We start from the raw sequence: 22,061 nt of genomic DNA on the forward strand, positions 1-22,061 counted from the left end.
AGTAAACCCTAAGCAGATGGTTGCTTTCGCAGAGTACTATTTGAAACCATAACAGTCTTTCAGGTTCTGAGATGGTTGCTTTTAGTCATCATGATTGGCATAAATGTGTGTCATAAAATTCACATAGGACCAGGGCTTTGGGCCAATGTAACAGAAAATAGTCCTGCATATATACAACTACTAACCAACCCAAAAACATGCATGATAAAAGTGAGACAGCAGATGATTTAGAAAAAGCCAGCAGTACAATGCTCTTGGTACCTTTTCCATAAGGAAAGAAACGGGGCAACAGTTGCCAGAGATTGCACCCCAGGAGCTTTCTTTCTTGATGTAGTCTCTTATTTGACCCTTGAAAGTCAGTAATACCAGTTGCCTTAACCCATACTCAAGAGTTTTCCCCAAACTTGAGTTGGAGGGTGCCAACCTGGTGTGGGGAAAGTAACTGGTGCCAAGTTTAAGTGTATGTGTGAGCTCTGGGTGGCCAATCGTGGACATTTTGAGAATACCTCCTGTGCTGAGAAAATGGGCAAGCCTTCCTCGATGGCAGAAAAAAAAAATAGTTCCTACTTCGTCAGGTGACTTCCCCTGGATAGCACTGTTGTTGTTCACCACTAGCTCACAAAAGGAAATGCCCACTGACTACTGACTGATTTGGAAGCTATCTGGAACAGGCTTAAGCATAGCTAAGCTCCCCCTGGAATTCCAATTTTAAGCTTGTCTATTTTGTGGCCAGGTTAATCTACATTATCAAGCCAGGATTCAGACTAGACAAAAGTATGACATCTGCAAAAAAAAAAAAAAAAATGACAGGGAGCAGCTGTGGCCAGATAAGCTTTCCCAAGTGCTGTTTGCAACTAAATCAGTACCAGTTCCTTAATTATTTTAATTCAGAGTTGTCGGCTGTTAACCTTTTTGTAAAAAGTACCAATAAGAACTAGATCCTGTGATGAGGCTGATAAAATAAACAAACAAATGACTCCTTGGTTTTAACATTTTATTGGGTAAATGATTTTTAAAAGGTAATAACAATAGTGTCAAAACTACTACATTATCTCTCCACAGCCATACCATACAGACCAACATAAACCTTCTCATATTTTTCTTTTTTCTCATTTTTAATATTTTAAAGCCATACATATCATATCATATCATATAAAATGCCCATTTTCAATAGTTTCTTTAAACTATTAAGCAATTAAATGTGGAAGGAAGGAGGATCTAGTTATACTGGAAGGAATTTCAGGTAATCTGTGATTCTTACTGTAAAACAGGTTACTAAGAAAGAAGGAAAAAAGGAGCTACTCCAGGTAGCTTTTAGCTCATTACAAGTCTCACCATTGCATCACCAAAAACTCATTATGCTGGTGACCAATTCAAAGAATTTTGGGGAACATATAAAACACTAAAATAACTTAGAAACTAGATCCAAATATTTCAAAAGTAATCAACTTTGATATACAAAAGCAGTCAAAGGTGGTTACAAAAGTTTTTCTCAGTGCGTCTATGTACCAGCGCAGTTACTGGGTCCAGAGCAAAATAAAAGGTTCATTTTCTTTTGAAACAGTAATAAAAAAAAACAAGAAAAACATCTTTGTATATAAAGGATCAATGCTGGTCTTCAGAATAATGTAATCAGAAACCTTTAAATTGAGAGGCACACAATAGGTTTCTGGTTTTAAAAATAAAAGTCACCAGTTTATTTAAATGGAGGAGGTGCTCATACTCCTCAAATAAACTTAATTCATTTAACATCACTAGCAAAAATCACTTAGAAACTGTACAAAAATAAAAAAGTTAACACATTTAATCCTGCAAGGTTTTTGTAAGGACTGGAAGGCAGGCTTTTGGAGCAGCATGTGGGCATGGCCAGGGGATTCTTTGGTTTGATCTAACACACATAAGAGATGGAATCTATTACAGATGACAGTTTCGAATTTCCTGCACATTTGAAGACAATAAAAAGAGGCCAGTATACAAACTTCTGGTGTGCTGGAGGCATTAGGACACTATGCACTGGACGGAAAGTCTTAAAACTGCTTTAAATGGAGGGAAGGGGAAGCAAGCCTTGCACTTCCTCCATCAATTTCAAAAACCTCTTGTGGTAGGGGAGACAACACAGGGGAGTAGCACAGCTTGTGCATCAGAAGGCCACTTAAGGGGTGGGGGACCAATTGTTCTTTCTGAATCTGTTATCTGGCTGACTTCGTTTAAGAACAAGAAAACTCTTCCAGAAATGGCAGCCTTTTGCTACATACACCAAAGTAAAACACATGCTATTCTCCAAGAGGAAAAATACCCCGTTGCATTTGAAAACAGAAAACTTATGTGGATCTAATTAACATTTAAAGGGGTCTATGTAAACTTTGTGCTATTCTAATGAAGTTCAAGTATTACTTCTGAGCTGTTTAAAGATCACAACTTGTACAATATTCTGGTGATAAGAGTGAAATTCACATTTGTGTTTCTGAACAAAGAAACCACAACTGGCTAGAACACAACCTGTGCAATTAGAATCTTCATCTGGGTCTTTACACATGCTACATATTTCAACATGTTCAAAGTTAATTCAAACCACATATTTAACAGTTTTATAAATACAACAAAGGTAAAAAGGTCTAGTATTTGTATAAAGCACACCATTACAGTTTGTATAACACCCTTTACCCTACAGTCTTTTAATCAACAGTTACTTAAGAGACAAAAATGCACTGTGCATCAATTTGAATACAAAAGGACACAAAACTATTCCTTTCCCCCAAGCCATGGTGGGAAATATTGCTGACCTCGTCCTTTGAAGCCTGCAGGATGGTTATTTCTTCAGTATAACATTATTACACTGGTAAGAAAATCTGTATAACATCTGCATATATCAAGGATTTAAAAAATCTGATATGATTTTAGAGTCCGCATGACCAGTCACGTGACCTGCTCAAGATTGAATAGCACCGTTAAATATATAAACACGCACATATGTATGCACGTATTGTAAGTAATGTATACATGCACACATATGTGTATGTAATAGATCTTTTCTTTTAAAAAACTTCTAACCATAAAGCTCATCCAGGACAAGGAGCCTGTTGAACTGATGAGATGATGGATAAGATGGATTTTACAATAATGTTGGTCTATTTCATCTCTCTTCAGTTTGTTTCATTTATATTTTTTTCTTTTTTTTTTTCTCTTATTTTTTTGCAGCAGACAATATCATTCAACTTGTGCTCAGTTTCCCTATAAGGGCAAAAAAAAAGTCTCCGTAAGGTAGCCACTTGTTTTTATACTGAAAAACTAATCTACTCCAAAATGTTCCCAAGTAGAAATGACAGATTTAAAATCCCTTTCTAAAGCTCACCAGCTGATTTTTTTTTTAACTTATCGCTGGGTTCAATGGAACTGGCTACCAAGATTGCATTGCAGGCTAACAATTGGCTTCTTAGTTAAGGCATCACAACTGAAAATGGTTATTTTGACAATGAATGCTGTGGATGAAGGAATATCAACAAACTTCTAAGAACTCTCATCAAAAACTAAAGTAGTATGCTTTGCCCCAGTGGCAAGCAGAAGGAATTCAGCCAGTATCTCACAAACTGGAAAAGGACTTTTGAATTCTGAACTAGCAGTCTGTCACCTGTCACAGTAACTATATGCATTTGCTATAACATTTTGATATTCAGTTGACATTTCTTATAATTTAGAATATATATTCTGCAGCATACTTTTAATCATCACTTGATATACTGATTCCCTGTTTGAAAAAGTATATATTTTCCCCAAATCAGTCTACCTACCTATGTCTATATATATGTATGTGTGTGTGTTTGTATATATATATATATATATATATATATATATATATACATATGTATATGTATGTATGTGTATATATATATATATATATAAAACCATAAATTGAAGGTCACCTTTCTCCAGGAACATATGTGATTTTTCCTGGGGATATATGTAGGGACCTCCTATTGATATCAGTAAGTGCTCTTTACATCATGGGAAAAATAGCCCTGCACATGAGCTAGGCTGTTGACTACAGCACATTTGAATGTCAACTCCATCTTTATAGGTTTAACATATCTTATCAACATAGTAAACATGTTTCTATCAAAAGTATGTAGTGCAGAAAGAGATTCAAGCTATTTCATAGTATCTCTGAAATTCTAGTATTGTTCCATGACAGACAAATATATCTGAAATCATGGCATATATCAACTTTTGTTTCATTAGATTATCTTTCCCATATCTTCAGATGGTAACGAAAATCAACTCTGGCCAATTATGACTTATTGAAACCTAAAGCTAACAAATTTAAATGAATATAAAATAGAGAGATGTCTTTTTGGTTATTTGCTCAAAATAAATTTTTTCAGCTAAAAAAATACTTCAGAGTAGGGAATTTGACTAATCTGTTGTTTCACACACTGAAACAATAAAATTTTAGAAGAATATTTCTCTAAATTGCCTTTCTTCTAATCCCTCTTAATTCCACTTAATTATACTCTTCTCAAAGGCACTAAATTCTGTATCTGCGCTCTTTCTAATATTTTCTGCTCTTCCAAATGATGTCTGTGGCCTATGTGTAAGGCAGTCTATACTTTCCTAAAACAGTGTTTTAGTTTGTAAATTGGTTGTATAAAGTGTTGAGGCAGTGTCATCTATCTGTGATAACCAGTACAGTAGGCATAAATGGTTTCTCACTCTCTGTGACAAGCCCTATCCTGGATCTTCTACAACAACTAAAGTTATAGTTTAACCATGGGGAATACATATTCTTCAGGAATGAAGACTCATATTCTAAGCTCTCATAGCAAAGTGAATTTTGGACAAATTAATGAATAATATACAAATACCTGAATTTCATATTAATTACTTCCAAACTTAGCTATCAAAAAGTAACTATCTTATTGAGGAAAACTAAAGACAATCCTAAAAAGAAAAAAATTAAAATCTGCACACTTTTCCATCCACAGTTTAAAGAAGGAAGGAGGGAGGGAAAGAGGAAGGGAGGAAGGAAAGAAGAAAGAAAGGAAGGAAGAAAAAGGAAAGAAGTTAAGGTTAGGAACACATAAACCTGACTGAGACAGCAAAGCAAAATACTAATATAGTAAGGAAACAAAACCCAAAAAGTTATATATGCTGCAACCCCCCACCATGTTCTAAAAACAATAAAACAATTTTCTTAACAAATTCCATTTTCCTACCCGTTACCATGATGATCTTAAGTGACGATATTGAAGCTTCACCATGGCAACGGAAACTATCATCATAAAATGGTACAGTAAAAGAGATAACTAGACCAAGAAGGTGTAGAGTCTCCTGGGAAGAAGTCTGCAGAGAGGCCCAGTGACTGGTTGTGCGGCTCAGTGTCAGGAATAATGGTTGTATGGCGGAAGGGGATGTCCAATGCCATTTTGGAAATGATGATGTTGGCGATGAGCAAGGTATTCAGCATAGCTCAGGGTCATCTTTTCACTACGGTATCTGAAAGAAAATTGAGGAACAGAAAAGTTAACATCAAGAAATAGGTGACATGCCACTGTCAGACCTATCTATGAGGGACTCAAGAGATAATTTTATAGATGAGGAAACAAGCCTAGGTAGAAGCAGTGACTGACTAGTCACACAGCTACTAAGTTGCAAAACTAGTATCAGAACACAAGAATCTCAACTCCAAGTCTAGTACTCTTTCTGCTACACTACTCCTTGTTTGAAGTTGCTCTAGGTATTTAATTACCGCTTCAGTCGCAGTTTGCTAACAGGAAGGGACCGGGCAGGGGCAACCTTTTCCTATCATAGATACACCTCTTTCACTTGACTCATTATCCTCAAGATCTGTCACTTGTCCCTCTTTGACCTTTTGCTACCAAACATCTACTTAGCCCTTGGCCTTAAGTAACAACTTTTCTGAATTGTGATACAAAAGTCTTCTCTTTCCCCAGTGTCTAGCTTTCTTTTCATTGATATATTTCTCAAAAGAATAATATATAGTTTCTACCTTCAATCTTCTTTTCATCCCTGGCCAGTGCCCCTTAGCTTCTGCTGCCACTCTTCCATGGAAGCAACTCTCAAAAATTCTGCCTTTGCTTCCCGTTGACCTTTCCATTAGGATACTACCCCTCACTCACTTTCTGAAGCTCTCTATCTCATGTGTTCTCCCCTTGCCTCTTAACTGCTTCTTATATCTTTGACAGCTCGCTCCACTCCTGCTTTGGAGGATTTTCCTAGTTTCTATCCATAGTTGTTGTGACTCTACATTCTGTCCCCTTCAGTGAACCCAGTCCTTACAGCTTCACCAATGACCTCTATACAGATTTCATTTCTAGTTGTGAGCTCTGCAAATGTACATCTTCAGTGATCTACTCAAAATTTGTATATAGATATCTTAAAAAGTACTTCAAATCCAGAACTGATACATAACCCTGACTCTGTTTCCCACCTTGACGAGATGACTTCAGTTTCTTTTATCTAGATTAAAGCCTTCCTCATTTCTAAATGATGACCAAATCCTTTCATTTCTTCCTCAATATTTTCAAATCTGTCCCTGCCTTTCTTCCTTTCTACTGCCACAGCTCTAGTTAAAGACACTCCGTCACACTTCCTTGTAATCCTGCCATGGATTCTTAGATATTAGCAGTGTTTCCTAGTTCATTTTCCTTTTTCCAGTTCCAATCTTACACTTCTCCCAGGCCATCTGTTTGAAACCCTATAATGCCTACCAATTGCCTATAGAAGCTTTCCAAACTTCTTAGTCTGGAACAAAAGACCCTTTATGGTCTGACTTGATTTACCTTCTAGGCTGTATTTTCCTCTAATGACTACCTTCTTTATGTGCTTAAAAAGACCAGCCAAATCAGACTGTTTCACATTCCTCAGAACGAAGTTTGTATTGTGCCATCTGTATGCAGGGACGCACAAGGTCTTCAAGGAATCCCTTTCTTTATTTCCACCTGCCAAATATTCCACTCATTCTTCAAACACCGTCCCAGATCCAACTTGTCTCTGACATCTTCTGTTACCTTTCCATACCTTCCTGGAATTCCTCTTTCCAAATTTATGATCTTATATCATCCATCATATTTTCCCCTATAGGAAAAAAATTTTTTTTTCTGAGACACAGATTCAGTTCACAGCACAAGCTGGCCTTGAACTCACTAGGAAGCCCAGGCTGACTTCTATTTTTTTTTTCTTTTTCTATCCAAAAAGAAAAGGATAGAACGCACAGCCTATTACTTGCCAGGCAGGTGCTTATGCCACTGAGCTAAAACCCCAGCAGGCTGGCCTCGAACTCAATCCTCTTGTCTCAGCCTCCGAAGTTCTGAGATTATAGCCATATGCCACCATGCTCAACCATATAGCAATTATTTTTATACATGCCTTTCTAGTCTCCTCAACTGTAAACTCAGTGAGAGCAGAAATTGAGGTATTTTCAAATTTGTAACTGCCCAGAACTGAAAACAGTCCATGTTTATACTACAGGCACTCAATGCTGGAACTGAAAAAACCTGTCTTTCCTACAGTGTTTGATATTTTCCATTTTAAATAAGTATCCCTTCTATTCCATGATGAAATTTATTTACCATTTAAGTTTAGCTCAATTGTGTTTTTCAGTGAGCTTCATGGTGAACAAAGCACCAAAATTCTAAGGTTGAATTCAAATTTAAGAACTATTTATCAGAATTCTAGGGTTTTGCCAGTCAATGTCAAAAGCTAGCCAATAGTTTATTCCGGTACTTTCTCCAGTCACAGTCTCAAGACTGTACAAAGTCAGAGTAATCACACAGAGCCAAGGATGGAAAGGATGGACTCATTTATCATAGAAGCTTTACTGCCAAACAGAGTTTAATTGCATCTACCATCAGCATCATCGTGCTATTTATTTCCATTGTTTTAGAAAAGGGAAGCAAGTATATTTAGAGGATGAGGAAATCAAATGAATTAGCATCAAAATGTATTAGTTAATCTTGCGTCAGAAAATGCCTTCTGTACCTGGTCAGTTTTATGGTTTTCCTGAATTCATTAGTAATTGGAGCTTTGTATCCTCCTTTTCTTAGTAAGGAGTCTATGGTCTGAATATGGTCCCATCCTGTGAAGAGTCAACCAAACAAAATATCAGTCAAGTACATGTAGCAGGCACCTTTGGTTAGCTACAAAATGACTTTGTAAAGGTCAGCTATAATTAGCCAATGCCATCAATTCCTTTGGTCCTAAACACAATCATACAGAACTATAAAGGAAGGTTCATCATATGCTTTAAATTCTAATTATACATAATGTCTAACATTGGCATCTTTATCTCAACCACATTCAAATGCAAGGAGTCTTAAGAAATTGGCAAAAACCGCGCAATCGTATTTCTGTAACAAACCACAATCATTTTATTCTCTAACAGTAACATTTCTAAAAGAGCATCATCAAAAGTCCTGCCATAGTATTTGATGCTCCAGCAATTGTTGATCTTAATGGTATCTTCTGTAACTCATCAACTATATTTGTGTTCAATATTCAACAATATTGTTATTGGTTGTGACATGGATTATATACTAACATCTGAAGCCCTCTCTTTCTTATGTATGCTTTATGGAGTACAAGTATACCGTAGGATTAAGACATTTTCTAAAGCATTCCAAATAAATCTAAACATAACTACCTTAAAGACTTTCTTGTTTAGGGGTTCAATGACATGAAATTTTTGCTGTTATGTATCTCATATTTATTGGAATACAAACAGGAATCAAAATTTAAATGCTCTCTGATAACAAGAAAAACTCTAAAATAAATGAAATACTCATTTCAGCAAGTATGAAGATAAAATTTAGTAGTGGAATAAAATAGAATACTACAGAGTGAAGTTATTTTATATTACAGTGTTTGTAAAGTTCTCTGCTATGTTTTGTAAAATAAAAAAAAATTAGGAAGTGCAGACCAAAACTTCATGTATTCACAATTCTCTCAATGTTAATGAAAAACCTACACGCTTATTATTAAAAGAATGAGTAATGGCAAGCACCTAAGAATGAGACATTAGATACTGACAATGATAATGAATTATGTAGCTGACTATCAAATTAAAGCCTTATTTAAGCTAATATTTAAGCTACAAAGCTACTTACAGCACAATGGAATAAGAAAAAAAATGGCATTTCAGATTACCGGCAAATTCTTCCTTAAAATAAAACCTAACTTTCAAAAATTTTGCTTTTTTTCAAAGTACACATCTGTGAGTATATGCTGTCAAATTGCAGGGCAGAAATTCAGCTTCTGTGTGAATGATTCACCAATTTGATACTGACGTTGCAGTAGCAGTGATGGAAGAGTCATTTCTCATAATTTGATACTGATCAATTATCAGATATAACTGCAAGGTCAGATATCACATTTCAATTTGTGTAGTTATTTAAATTCTTCACCAGATCATAGGAAATAAAGCACAATGACCTTGCTCCTTTGCAACCTCCGGTAGGTAGGTGGCGGTGCGTTTTGATCCTTTTTCATTGATGAATTCTATTCTAATGCCATGTACACCCACCTGAAAAAAATTGGCAGCTTTATTAGTATATTCTTCTTCATAGAAACAAAAAGAAAAGGTTATAATTTAACTTTCAAAAGAATGTAGTTTTTTCTTCCTCCGGGTTTTTAGAAGTACATATATCAGTTTTCTCTTCCCAAAGCTCTGACTTTGGAATTGAAGGCCATTATCATGCCAAAAGATTAAAAATATTGATTTGCACATGTCCAACATGTACTAGGTATGCTATTTCGTCTAGAAATCTGGAAAAAATATTCTGGGCTTACATGCAGAGTAAGGCAGTAGATGGCAATGATCCTGCAAGTACTCCCAAACTGAGACTCATGGCAATAAGGAACTGACTTCATCCTGGATTGCAGGTACATTCACCACTTCAGATTATATTCTAAAACTTCCTGTGCTGATCCCCTTCCAGACTGTCTAATATGTTTAAAGCTTTGACTTCTGTGTAGCCAAGCAAACTCTTTAGGATAAGACTGAATAACCAACTGACAATAATCAGATTGGACATTACACAGTACCTTTCAATTTATGAGCTAAAGACTCAAATCACTTTGGGGTGGGGCATTTTTGCAGTTTCTCTATTATCCTAGCCAAGAGACTGTACCTGTTTTAAAATGGGAAATAAACTTGTGATAGTGCCTTAAAAAAGGTAGTCCCCTAAGTAAGTGGGGGTAATTTCTTGCTAATGTTATTAAAAAGTAATATTTTTTCATTGATTATCATATAATCAAAAGGAAACTGTTCTTTCCCTCATATATCACATGACTAATTACTTAATAGAGCTAAAGGAAAATCACTCTAAGTTCTGAACTTCTTTGTAAACACAAAAATGAAATTTTAAAAGCATTAACTATCCCATTGCATTCCCCTAGATTTGTGCATGTCTCAGACCAGTGGTTGCCAAGTAGGCTGCAGGGATATCCAAAGTTCTGTAGGGCAAACGGAAAGTCAAATGAGCATTATTCCCTGGAATGGAGGTTTTTTTTTTCAGTATATGTGAGAGAAGTCACAGACTTTTATTCTTTTCTTCTATAAGGATATAAAGGGCTAGAAGGGGAAAAGGGGTCAAAGAAAACTTCTTTTGGTATTTTTTCACTTAGCCTGAAACTTTCCACTTTTTAAGGGAATAAAAAGTCCTCTGAGAAATCAATTTCATACTTTCTGAGGGTCTTCTCCATATCTATCCATTAGAGCCTGTTGGATCTTTTTGAGAGTTCATGTTTTTTATTAAAGCATACCTTTGTGGATATGCTTCTATCAATATAGTTGTTAAGCTCCTTCTGCTAAAAATGAAACTAGGGTAGCAGTTAAAATTAACACAATGAGTGCTGCCTCCCATACCTTGTAGGAAATGACTGGATAGCTGAGACAATATACGAGGGCTCAGCTATCAGGTAGCTCCAGGATAAAGGACATCTACTCATCTAGTCAGTGCCTGACATAGCACTGAAGCAAAGACAAACTTGCAACATTTCTTATCTACTGACTTCCTGATCAGTAACTTAGACATTTTTTTCTTTAACAATATCAGATTCTCATAATTTGTTTTCTAAAACATATAGCATAAATAATTTGTGCTCCATCATCTACTGAAGGAAATTTTGAATATTTAACTCCATTCATCAAAAATCAGTGATGTTAAAGTTGAAATTAATTTTTGTTTATGATGTCTAGTAAAAATTGTGAAAGGAAGAATGTCTCCTTATTGATGAGATAAAAGTGCAAACAAAATCAGTGGTACTTAACTGGCAATGGGGAGAAAAGTAATTTCACGATGTTTAATGCTTGAGAAATAATAGTTTGGGCAAAAAATTGCCCTGGTGATTTTTATCCTAGTTGAGCTAAATAACCTCTAATAACCATCTGAGCTTTGACAAAGTATGACTTTGTACAGGGTGAAAGTGATTTGGGCAAATGTGGGGGAGAGTAATTTAGACACATAAATCTTTCATAGGAGTACATTCTGTGTTCTTCAACAAATATGTCAGAGGTTTTGAAGCCTAGTAAGTTAACAAGTAAAAGAAGTGAAGACTGGTTGTATAATATGTCAATAAAGTTCTCCATATGAGAACAGGTCAAAATCGAAGAACATGCTGACTAAAATAATAATTACTCATAAATAAGACTATTTATTTACTTTAGTATTTTGCAAAGGCCCCATCATCAAGTTTAATTTTTTTTTTGTCTTTTTCCTTTTTTTTTTTGTCTTTTTCATTTTTATCGGTACCAAGGATCGAACTTACGACCGCCTGCTTGCAAGGCAGGCACTTATGCCGCTGAGCTAAATCCCCAGCCCCTCATCAAATTTAATTTAAAGAAAATAAAACTTCCTTAATTTGGTTTCACAACACTTTCGTACATTGTAATTCCTTCCTGGGTTCCTGATTCTGAACAACTGAAAGTCCTCATAAATTGAACTGTAACTGTGGTGATTTTAAGGTGAATTCTTTGTGAGAAATAATTTTTGTCAGAGTTCAATATATCCTAGAAATCTATAAAGCCAAAACCAAAGTGACTCATTTTTTGAACTAATAGAATCAGAGAAGAGTAATAATGTTCTTAACAGAATAAAAACATAATAACTTGTGACACCTGTCGAACAACAGCATTTTCCTTATTCTTACAACAAAAAATGCTGGCAAACAGTCATACTACACAGTCAAAACAGGAGAGTGGATATGGAATTAAAATTGCCTGCTGTGGAGAATAACCAATTCTGAACAACTTGTGGAAATAACTGGCTTTGCAAATTAAGTCATCTGCACTGAAGTGACCACCAAAACCAATTCCACATTGTTTCAGGCAGGTGTCTGTCATAGCAGTAATTCCAAAATGCATCATTCATGCATAACAAGTGAATCCTCTCTTTCGCAAACTGGGAAATCCTACAGTCCAGCAGCATCCCAAAAGGCAAAGGCTAAAGTAGGCAGTTAATCATACTAGCGAGACTGGGATGCTCTGAAAGAGACCTGCTCTAAAATGTTATTTTAGTGGCTATTTCTAAGGATGCATAAGGAGACAGTATCTGCAAAAAATTTATCACCAGACATACCTCTGACTAATCCTGCCACTGCTCAAAGTACAGCCAGGTAGACAAAAACTGGTAACTTGGAAATCTAGCCTTAGAAGAGCCTGCATATCATTTTCAAAATTATTAGACAGTCTGAGAGAAAAAATGCTTTCAAAGCCCATTGGATATGATAATGAAGTATTATTTTAATCATGCCTGCACTTTTGCTAAGCAGAGCTATAGATCAACTCACATGGTAGTAAATTAAATGTAGGACTTATAATAAGAGGATATGGAATTAAACAGCTCTGTGTGCTGAGAGAACATTACTACCAGTTCCACAGATTCTTATTTCATGCTAAAAAGAAAGCCATATTTATTGTAGATCATTCATTGCAAGTGGTTTTTTTAAACACTATTACACAATCTTTTGTTTTTAGCATTGTTCAGAATGATTAAATATCAAGGTTAATGTTAAGGCCATAAATATATATCTTGATTATTCTGGAGTTGATCATTCAGTTTGAGGATTATGCATTCCTATCTCCATCCGGCCTCAGCTCCATCCTCTTTCCTCTCTTGTCCATTTCTCTATTTATTCAATCCTTTATCCAATGGCATGTGGGCACAGAGAGTAGAGATACATACAAATTAATCAATTTTCCTACATAGTAAAAGGTTTAGTACAAGAAGAGATTAAAAATAATAGCTAAAATGAAGCTTTGAGACTGTCTACAGGTTTCATTTATTCTCATTATCTGTCCTCATGTTAGAAATGTGGCTTCACTTAAAACTATTATCCTCTAATGCAGTGACCCTCAACACAAGAGTATTTAAAAAGTGCCTTCTTCCACTCTATTTTAATACATGGTTCATTTTACATTCCCCACAATTGCATAGTCAAAGTTTAATATTCCCTAGTTTGTTGATAAGCAGCAGCACTATAAAAGAGTCTCACTTTTACCTGTACAAGCTGACAATACAAATAGAATGAAACATGAAAAAAAGTCAGCTGGCTAAAAGCATAAAGTTGTATGAATTGTAGTACTCTGGTTAAGTCAAACAGGTTCCATGTTGTAAATATTTGAATACCTTACCTTCATGGTACCATTCCTCAAAATCAGATCTGCCACTGATCACATCTTGGCCAGCACAGCTAGTCTACTCCCTCATATGGCCATCCTGTTGCAGCCAATACTAGTCAGTCCCACCCTTCTCCATTTTTAGAACCAAGTAACTGACCTACTCTATAACAATGCAGCCATGGCTCAGTCTACTCATTTTCAGGAGTTCATCTTGAATAACAGCAGGAGATCAGTAAATCAAAAAGTTGTTTGGCATGTCTTTTTGAATGAAGTCATTTGGCAAAATATGATTTGTATTTAGCAACACAGACACTTACTGCTCATTCATACAGAACAATCTGCCAGACTCAATACACTAGTATCACTGAATTAAAATGTAGGACTTGGCTCCTAATGAGAGGGGTTCAGGATGTTTGGAACACCTAATTTTTTGAGGTTTGCACCCTGGAAGACTTACATGTGTTTGCACAAATAGCCCAGGATACAGACACAAACAAACAATGATTTGGGCAGTTCATGGGTCTGACCCAGAGTCTGGTGTTTATTATATTCTTAAGAAAAAGCCATATGTGCTACTTCTTTGAAAAACACAAAACCCATACTGTGGCACATTCCCCTCTTGCATTCACTGCCTCACAGAACCTTCTGTCCTGTCCTAGCTCAGCCATGGGAAAATAATTACTCTTCCTGTTCCGAGTGAATGCGAATACAATAAAAAAAAAAAAAAGAAAAACTTCAAACATGGGTTTTCTACAATTTTACACTCTTAAAAATTCTTTGAGCAAGAATAATTATTGATAAGATCCTTTCGGAACCTGGCCAATTTACATAATTTGAATAGTGTTGCTGAAATCTTGCTGTTTGGTTCAACAACTTGTTTTTGTAAACTTAATGAATTCATTTATTATTATTATTATTCATAAACTAGTGTATAGTGTTCTTGTAATATCTGTTACAAGAAAAAAATTCTTTAGAAAAGTATAAAGGAGAAAATAAAGATGACCTGTAATCCTAGTACTACCCAGAGACAACTCTTACCTTAGTGATTTAAGATGAATTTCTTCTAAACCAATTAGATACTACTAAGAACTACATTTAGACTATTTTAATCCATTGCCTGACCAGTTTTTCAAATTATCTTTTTTTTCAAATGTCCTTTGAAAAGCTTTTAGAAGAATGACTAGAAATATAAATAAATCAAAAAGGATAAATGATTGCAAACCCATCACTTAGACACGAGTAACCTTTTAACATATTCTACAATAAAAACTCTGTTTCATCATCTACCTCTGCTGGAAGGTTTTTTTCCTTCATTCTGTTTTTTTGAAAACAACTGCAAAGATCTCCTTGACCAAAATATGCATGTGTCACTCTGCTCTAAAACTCCTGCAAATTGTCACTTTTACCTTAGAAAATTAGTTCAGTCTCCATGGACCAGTTTTTGGCTTTCGCAGAACTTACCAAAGGATTAATTAGTACCAATTTTATTCAAGTAGTAGATTTATACATCTTGTGTATTAGGAATGCAAGCCTGCCAGTTTATTCACAGTGGCTATGGAGAAACAATCTGATGACATTTATGTTTACTAATTATTGACACACAGCAAAAAAACTCCTGAGTTTTCTAATAATCACTTTTAAAGAATTAGTAAGATTTTAAATAAAGCAAGATTAATGAAGAGATGCTTTGAAAAGCTTTGAAGCCAAACATGTTTAGATATTATTTGTAATAAAAGAAACTGTTCTTATGCTAAGGTTTTCCAAGAACAAGTGATTGTTCACAGTATAATTAAGGAAAAAAAAACAATTTCCTATAATGATTAATTATAATGAGAATTCCATAAAAATCAAACATCCTGAAGCTTCCAAAAGCAAAGTTCAGGCAACATAGGTGACCTTTGAGTAAAAAAACCTGATTTCATCATTAAAAATTAGAAAAAAAAACATTCATCCATTTTTAAAACAGTGATGACCATGAGGGAGTGAATTTATACATGAGAAAATTAAAGTTATAAAAGTTTCTCAAAATTTACAGATATAACTTAGTTTACTTTCGAAAGGCTGGAGGGGGATTGTCTCTTGGCAAACATATTCAATATGAAACACTGTGATAAAAAAAATTAAGAAAAAGCTTATTTTATTTAGAACTGTACATTGAGTATCTGACTCAAAATGGTTTAATTCTCTCTATAAGAGACTTGTTCCTAAATTGTTAAATGTGGGTTGAATTTATGTAAATAAATTAATTTCAAAGTCATAAGGAAGACAATAAAGAAACCCTACCTATAAATGAGCACTTCAACAAAGCAAAATATCTATTTCTAAAGTGAATAATTCCTCCCTAATATATTTGCTTCAATTAAGTATATTAAGCTGACTAAAACAAGAGATGATCTAGTAACAAAAGAGAGTCATTAATGGCTTAGAATATTTTCCCTCCTAAAGAGAAGTCTTTTGTGAAAAAGAAATCTAAAATGTACAATTTTAAAAACTGGATTATTTTTTCACTATTGTTGCCTACACTTAGGTTGAAAATGACCATTTTAAAAATTAAGAACCCCTTCTTAAGACTTCTAAATGGCCACTGGTGATTCATTTTCTGGGTATAAAATGAAACAGGCTATTTTACAAAATGGAAAATAATTACATAAATACATTTTGCCAGAGTTCACAGAGAGCTTAGATATTACTTAGTGCAACATTTTCAGCTTCCTGGGGCAGAAACTGAGGTCTGAAAAGTCACAGAACCGGGCAGTGAGGGGCAAAAACAGAATCTGAGTCTCCTTGTTTGCAAAATTCATCACTTTTAGGAACACACACTCATATACACACATACATACTTCTGTGAGACAGACAGGAAGAGTTTGTGCATTATAGAGAAAGAAGCATAAAACATTCTCCCACGAAACATCACACCAAAAGGAAAGCGGGAAGCAACTGAAGGAGGCCTGAGAAAGAACTAAGCTGCCCAATTCACTAAAGGTACTAACAGCTAATGGAAAATCTTATGCTTTTAAATCCCTTAAGAAGTTCCTATACTCTGTGCATCTTGTTTCCTCACGAGGCTTCTCAAACACTGACTTGATGCACAGTAAATTCTTTTTAGATGGCCAGAAAGTGTGAAGCATTTCTTTCCCAATGCTCTGCAGCATTCAAAACAACAATTAAAGTACAGCATCAAGACAAAGACTAAATTACTGCCTTGATAATGATAGTAAAGCCTTACACAAAAATCTCAAAGATCCCTGGAAAAAAATACCTGTGAAAATTATTTTCTCTACATATGAAGCCCATGTGTTTTTAAATGGTGGGAATCTTAAAAGAAAGGCAAAATACACTATACATCATGGCTGGGGGAAAAACAAAGGAAGAAACAGAATGTATACACCTAGAAGTCTTTTCACTTGATGACTCTATGATTCATGCTAACCATCTGTGTATAAATGGGAACTCTGTTTTCAGTGGTACATTAAGAGAAGCTAAAAAATGTAAAGCTATATGGAGTGAGTGATGATAAAAAGGAGAACAAACATCATATGGGAGGCAATGATGCTAGCAAATTTATTCATCTGTTTACTTTCATGAAGGTTGTTACAACAGCATCATATTATTAACTGCAAGTGAATATACAAGAAATTGAGCTGTGATCACTTGAGGTGGCTTTAGAGGTTGTTTTAATGTAAAGTGCAGCTCTGAGTTTCTGGAGTCCAAAAGCCTCCTGTACAATGACAGAAACTTTGGTACTTTATGGACTGAACTAGTTTTATAGTTCTTGGACTAAAGATTTTGGTATCACACAAGAATCATTCTAGCTAGCCTCACTCAACATAGGTTTATTCAATGCAAGTATTACATACTAAAAAACTAAAAAACAAGAGTCTGTCTTAGGACCACAAAGTATTATACAAGTGACAGCCATATACACCAGAAAGCTTATCAGTGATCTAGAAAGCTAGATATAAGAAAGATTGTGTTCAGATTAATGAAACTGTCCCTAATCTCTTTAAATATGACCTAATAATCTAGTTTAAAATACAAAAAAAAATTTCATGTGTTCTATTCACCTTGTCTGTAAGGCTAAGAAATACAAGATGCCTGATTACAATTTAGAAAATATTTTGACTTCTATCAACAAAGTGCTATGTTGCTATGTTACATTCCATAATACCACTGGTAGCGTACTTGCTATATAAGTTCTTTTACAAACAAAATGCTTATTCATTTATATCATCCTGAAAATGACCAGCTATGAGATGACATGTTTATAATTATTCCTCAAGCAATACTGTACTCATTATATTGACTTTTAGATTGTATATACTTTCAGATTGTATATAATTTCAGATTGTTTTTTAAAAGGAAACATGGCACCCAAACAGTTTAACTATATTAGTCCTAGGTTAGTTGTCATTTAGGAGGGTTCCAACATATTGCATAAGGTTTCCTTTCTTTCTAAAGCACCATATCTGTCAATCATCCTGTCATTCAGCATTAAGATAATGCTGACAACTGAAGAACACAGAACAATGGTGACAAGTTTCTGTGTTCACACACAAGACAGATCATTTTGGATTTTTCCCTAGAGGAATAATTTCCCTCATTTAACAATCATTTTAGCTTTGCAGATAGATATTTCAATTCATTAGTTAATAAATGTTTTCCTTAAAATTACTCTTCATCTTTCTCACACATATCAGTGCATTAAATAGATTATGATGTGCGCGATGATCCGAGATTCTTAGAAAGATAAAGGCACTGGTCCAAATTTATCTTTGTAGCCTTTTGTGGGTGGTTTCATTGTTTTTAATGACTACAGTATTCTGATTTCTTGAGAGATTTAGACACTCATTTTAGATGTTTTAACTATATTTTGAAGAAATATAAAATAGGAACTCACTATTGATCACTCTGTCAATTCAGTATTGACTTCAAATCAATTATATCTATTTGTGAAATCATTTATCAACTATTCCACATTATAAAAGTGAAGTTACTCTAGTCCCTAAAATAAACTCCACAGTAAATCTTACTTTCTTAGTAATTTCCATTATAATACTAGAGATGTGTTATATTACCAAATGACAGTTCCAAGTAAATTACATCAAAAACCAAGGATGAGAAAAAGACAGATAGTAGCAGCCATGCAGCTACTATCCATTTTTGCTTCCTGGTAGTCTGAAAATTAAGTGGTTATTACTACCAGCCATAAGCCTCATCCTCATGTCCAGGAAGATGCATCTCAAGTTAATGAAGTTTCTTATCTCTATTCTTTGGGATTTTTAGACTATACCATCATTCTGTTTTGATATAGGGTGGGACTTTCATCCCTTTATTTAGAGATTCAATGGTAGTAATATACTTTGCCAGTGGGTGTTGAATATCAAACTTTTCCATCAGAAAAGCCCTATGTTAGAGGCTTCTGCTTATATAAAACATTATCTGTATTTGATCTTAAAATTCTCTATGAAAATTCTGAAGTAATATCTTTGTTTCTCCTTATATGTTATGCATAAACATATATATATATAACTGCATTTCAAGTTAAAATTAGATACTTATTGTGAATAGGATATTTTATTCTTGGAAGAAAACTACTGATTTGACAGTGTAAAATTTATCAAAGTGAAATGTATAATTTCCTAATATAAACTGACTTCTCAAAAAGGAAATTCGCAATACAAATTAGCTACATGCAGAGATAAACAAAGACCTCCTTAATCTTCTTTGAAATAGTAACTATGTGTATATCCAATATGGTCTTAGATACATAGCCAAATATGCAGATTTATTCATATAAACACATAAAGGATAGAATGAAATAAAGGTATCTGTGAGAATCTTGTTTCAGGATCCCCACATCCCATTCCAAATGCCATGGATACTTAATCCCCTTGTATAAAATGGCATGGTATTTGCAGATAAGTGATACATACTACACTGTTGTCATGGTTTATGTCTGTGTCCCCCAGGCCTTATGAGTTTGCATTATATATTTGTGATTGGTTCATTGTCTAGTGCTTGGATTGATATTGTCAGTGCTCCACCCACATAGGGGTGGAGCCAGGATGTGATGTAATGGCAGGAAGAAGGTCTGTCTTGCTCTTTGCCGGTTCTGGTTTGCTGTTGGCGGCCACCATGAACAGTGGCCCAGCCATGCCCGCCTGCCTGGGAGCCTACTGAGTGTGGACTGAAACCTTCAAAAACTGTAAGAAATAAATCTTTCCTTTCCCAACTTGGGCATCATGTATTTTGTCTCAGTGATGAGCATAAAGTAACTAAGACAGAAATTTGGTACCGAGGAGTGGGGTCATTTGTTGTGACTATACCTGACCATGTTTTTTGAGAGGCTTTGGAAATGGTTTGTGGGCAGAGTTTGGAATGGTTCAGACATGTTGCCTGGATGCACAGAGCTGGAGCAGCTTAGGCTGTTCTGTAGAGGAGATTCTGGTCAGAGCTCAGGAGACCAGAAGGCTGATAGAAAGCCTGATGGTAAAGACCAGGCTTGGGAGGTTTCTGCTGGGAAGAAGGATTGTATTGGTTGTTGGACTCCACATGATGCATGTTATGGCTTGGTAGAAATTTTGTCTGCTTTTTGCTCATGCCCAGAGACTTTGCCTGAGACTAAGACAAAGGGCAATGGACTGATTAATCTTGAAAAGGAAATTAAAAAGCAATCGAATGTTGAGCCTGTGGCATGGCTATTGTTGGCGGCTTTTAGCGAGCTTTATGTTTCAAATCAAGAACAAAGAGCCCAGCAGGATAATTTTAAATACTGTGAGATTGGCCAGAAGGAAAATTCGAGAAAGGCTGTGGATTGTAAAGACAGAGTTGAGATTTTGATTCCTGAGGGGAAAAAGAGAGATAAGAAAGATGGCCCCAGGGCATCCCAGGAAGCGGGTCCCCACCTTATGCAGCCTCACTACAAAGGTGAAAAAATTTGCTCAGAGGGAAAAGCTGCAGAGTGCCATATTTCAGAATGACGAAAATGGCCACATGAGGTTCCAGAATGGCGACAGAGGCCACATGAGGTTCCAGAATGGCGGCAATGTAGAGAAGCTTTTTCTCACAATTAGGCAAACAGAGCCCTGCGATCTAGGCAACTGACCCCTACAGCCAAGACAGAGAAAAGCCTGGCTACTGCTTCAGCTGGCAGCAGACCTGGGCGGCATCCACATGGTGCTGATTTTAGGTGCAAGGAAAATGCACGAATTCTGAGGGTAAGACGGCTTCCATCTCGATTGCAAAGGGCCTGGGAGGCCAAGCACTGTGCCCCTGAGAGGGAAATTTGTGAAGATGTAAGTGTGAAGCCAAAGGTGCAGCGGAGACCCCAGAAGTTTGGAAAAGCCAGGAATGTGGATGCTCCAAGGGAAGCTGCAAAAAGCGAGCAGAAAAGATTTAAGAGAAAAGCTGCGGGAGTTGAAATCACTGGAAGTGCCCTGGGGGTGGAATCACCCAAGCCTTTTGGAGCTTGTAACCAGATTGCTTCAGATGCTGAGCATGGAACTCTAGGACTTAATGTTTGTCCTGCTAGATGTTGGACTTGCTTTGTTTCCAATGCTTTATATTCCCCTGTTTGTAACTTTTGGAATGGTAATGTTTATCTTGTGCCTTTGCATTTCAGAAATGTTTAACCTTGTTTCATTTGTACAGGGGGTTACAGTTAAGAGTTTGCCATAGATGTTGGAGGAGATTTGGGACTTGGACTATTCAGCAATGCTGAAACTGTTAGGACTTTGGCAACTATTGGAGGTGGACTAAATGTCTTTTGTATAAAGGATGTACATGAGTCCTGGGGGCCAGGGGTGGAATGTCATGGTCTATGTCTATGTCCGCCAGGCCTTACGAGTTTGCATTGTGTATTTGTGATTGGTTCATTGTCTAGTGCTTGGATTGATGGTGTCAGTGCTCCCCCCCCATGGGGTGGAGCCAGGATGTGATGTAATGTCAGGAAGAAGGTGTGTCTTGTTCTTTGCCAGTTCCGGTTTGCTGTTGGCGGCCGCCATGAACGGTGGCCCAGCCATGCCCCCCTGCCTGGGAGCCAACTGAGTGTGGACTGAAACCTCCAAAAACTGTAAGAAGTAAACCTTTCCTTTCCTAACTTGGGCATCAGGTATTTTGTCTCAGCGACGAGCATAAAGTAACTAAGACAACTGTGTACTTGAAATCATCTCTAGATTACATAAAATAATGAATATAAATGCTATGTAAATAGTTGTTATACTGTATTGTATCTAGAGGATAATGACAAGAAAAAAGTCTATAAATATTCAATAAACATGTAACTTTTTCATATTTTTGATCTGCAGCTGATTGAATCTGTGGTTAGAGAACCTACATATATGGAAGTTTTGAACACTATATTCCAAAGTATTAACAGACATTTTCTCAGAATTGTATAATTATGAATGACTTGCATTTCTTTATTTAT

At 35.7% G+C, this 22,061-nt stretch overlaps 1 protein-coding gene across 1 annotated transcript in view; it reads right to left on the reverse strand.

The window, feature by feature from the left end:
- Positions 1-980: 980 nt before the first annotated feature.
- The window catches only part of Ammecr1 (AMMECR nuclear protein 1), a 121,991-nt gene continuing 100,910 nt past the window's right edge, over positions 981-22,061 (reverse strand). The window contains exons 4-6 of the mRNA XM_003467575.5: positions 9,445-9,535; positions 7,996-8,092; positions 981-5,490 (exon numbers count right to left, since the gene is read on the reverse strand). Of these exons, the coding sequence (XP_003467623.1) occupies positions 5,376-5,490; positions 7,996-8,092; positions 9,445-9,535 (303 nt within the window). The 3' untranslated portion in view covers positions 981-5,375. The remainder of the gene's footprint in view (positions 5,491-7,995; positions 8,093-9,444; positions 9,536-22,061) is intronic.

Source organism: Cavia porcellus, unplaced genomic scaffold (genome assembly GCF_034190915.1).
Source record: "Cavia porcellus strain 051 isolate PalLab524CR breed Dunkin Hartley unplaced genomic scaffold, mCavPor4.1 scaffold_3, whole genome shotgun sequence".
Classification (NCBI taxonomy): Eukaryota; Metazoa; Chordata; class Mammalia; order Rodentia; family Caviidae; genus Cavia; species Cavia porcellus.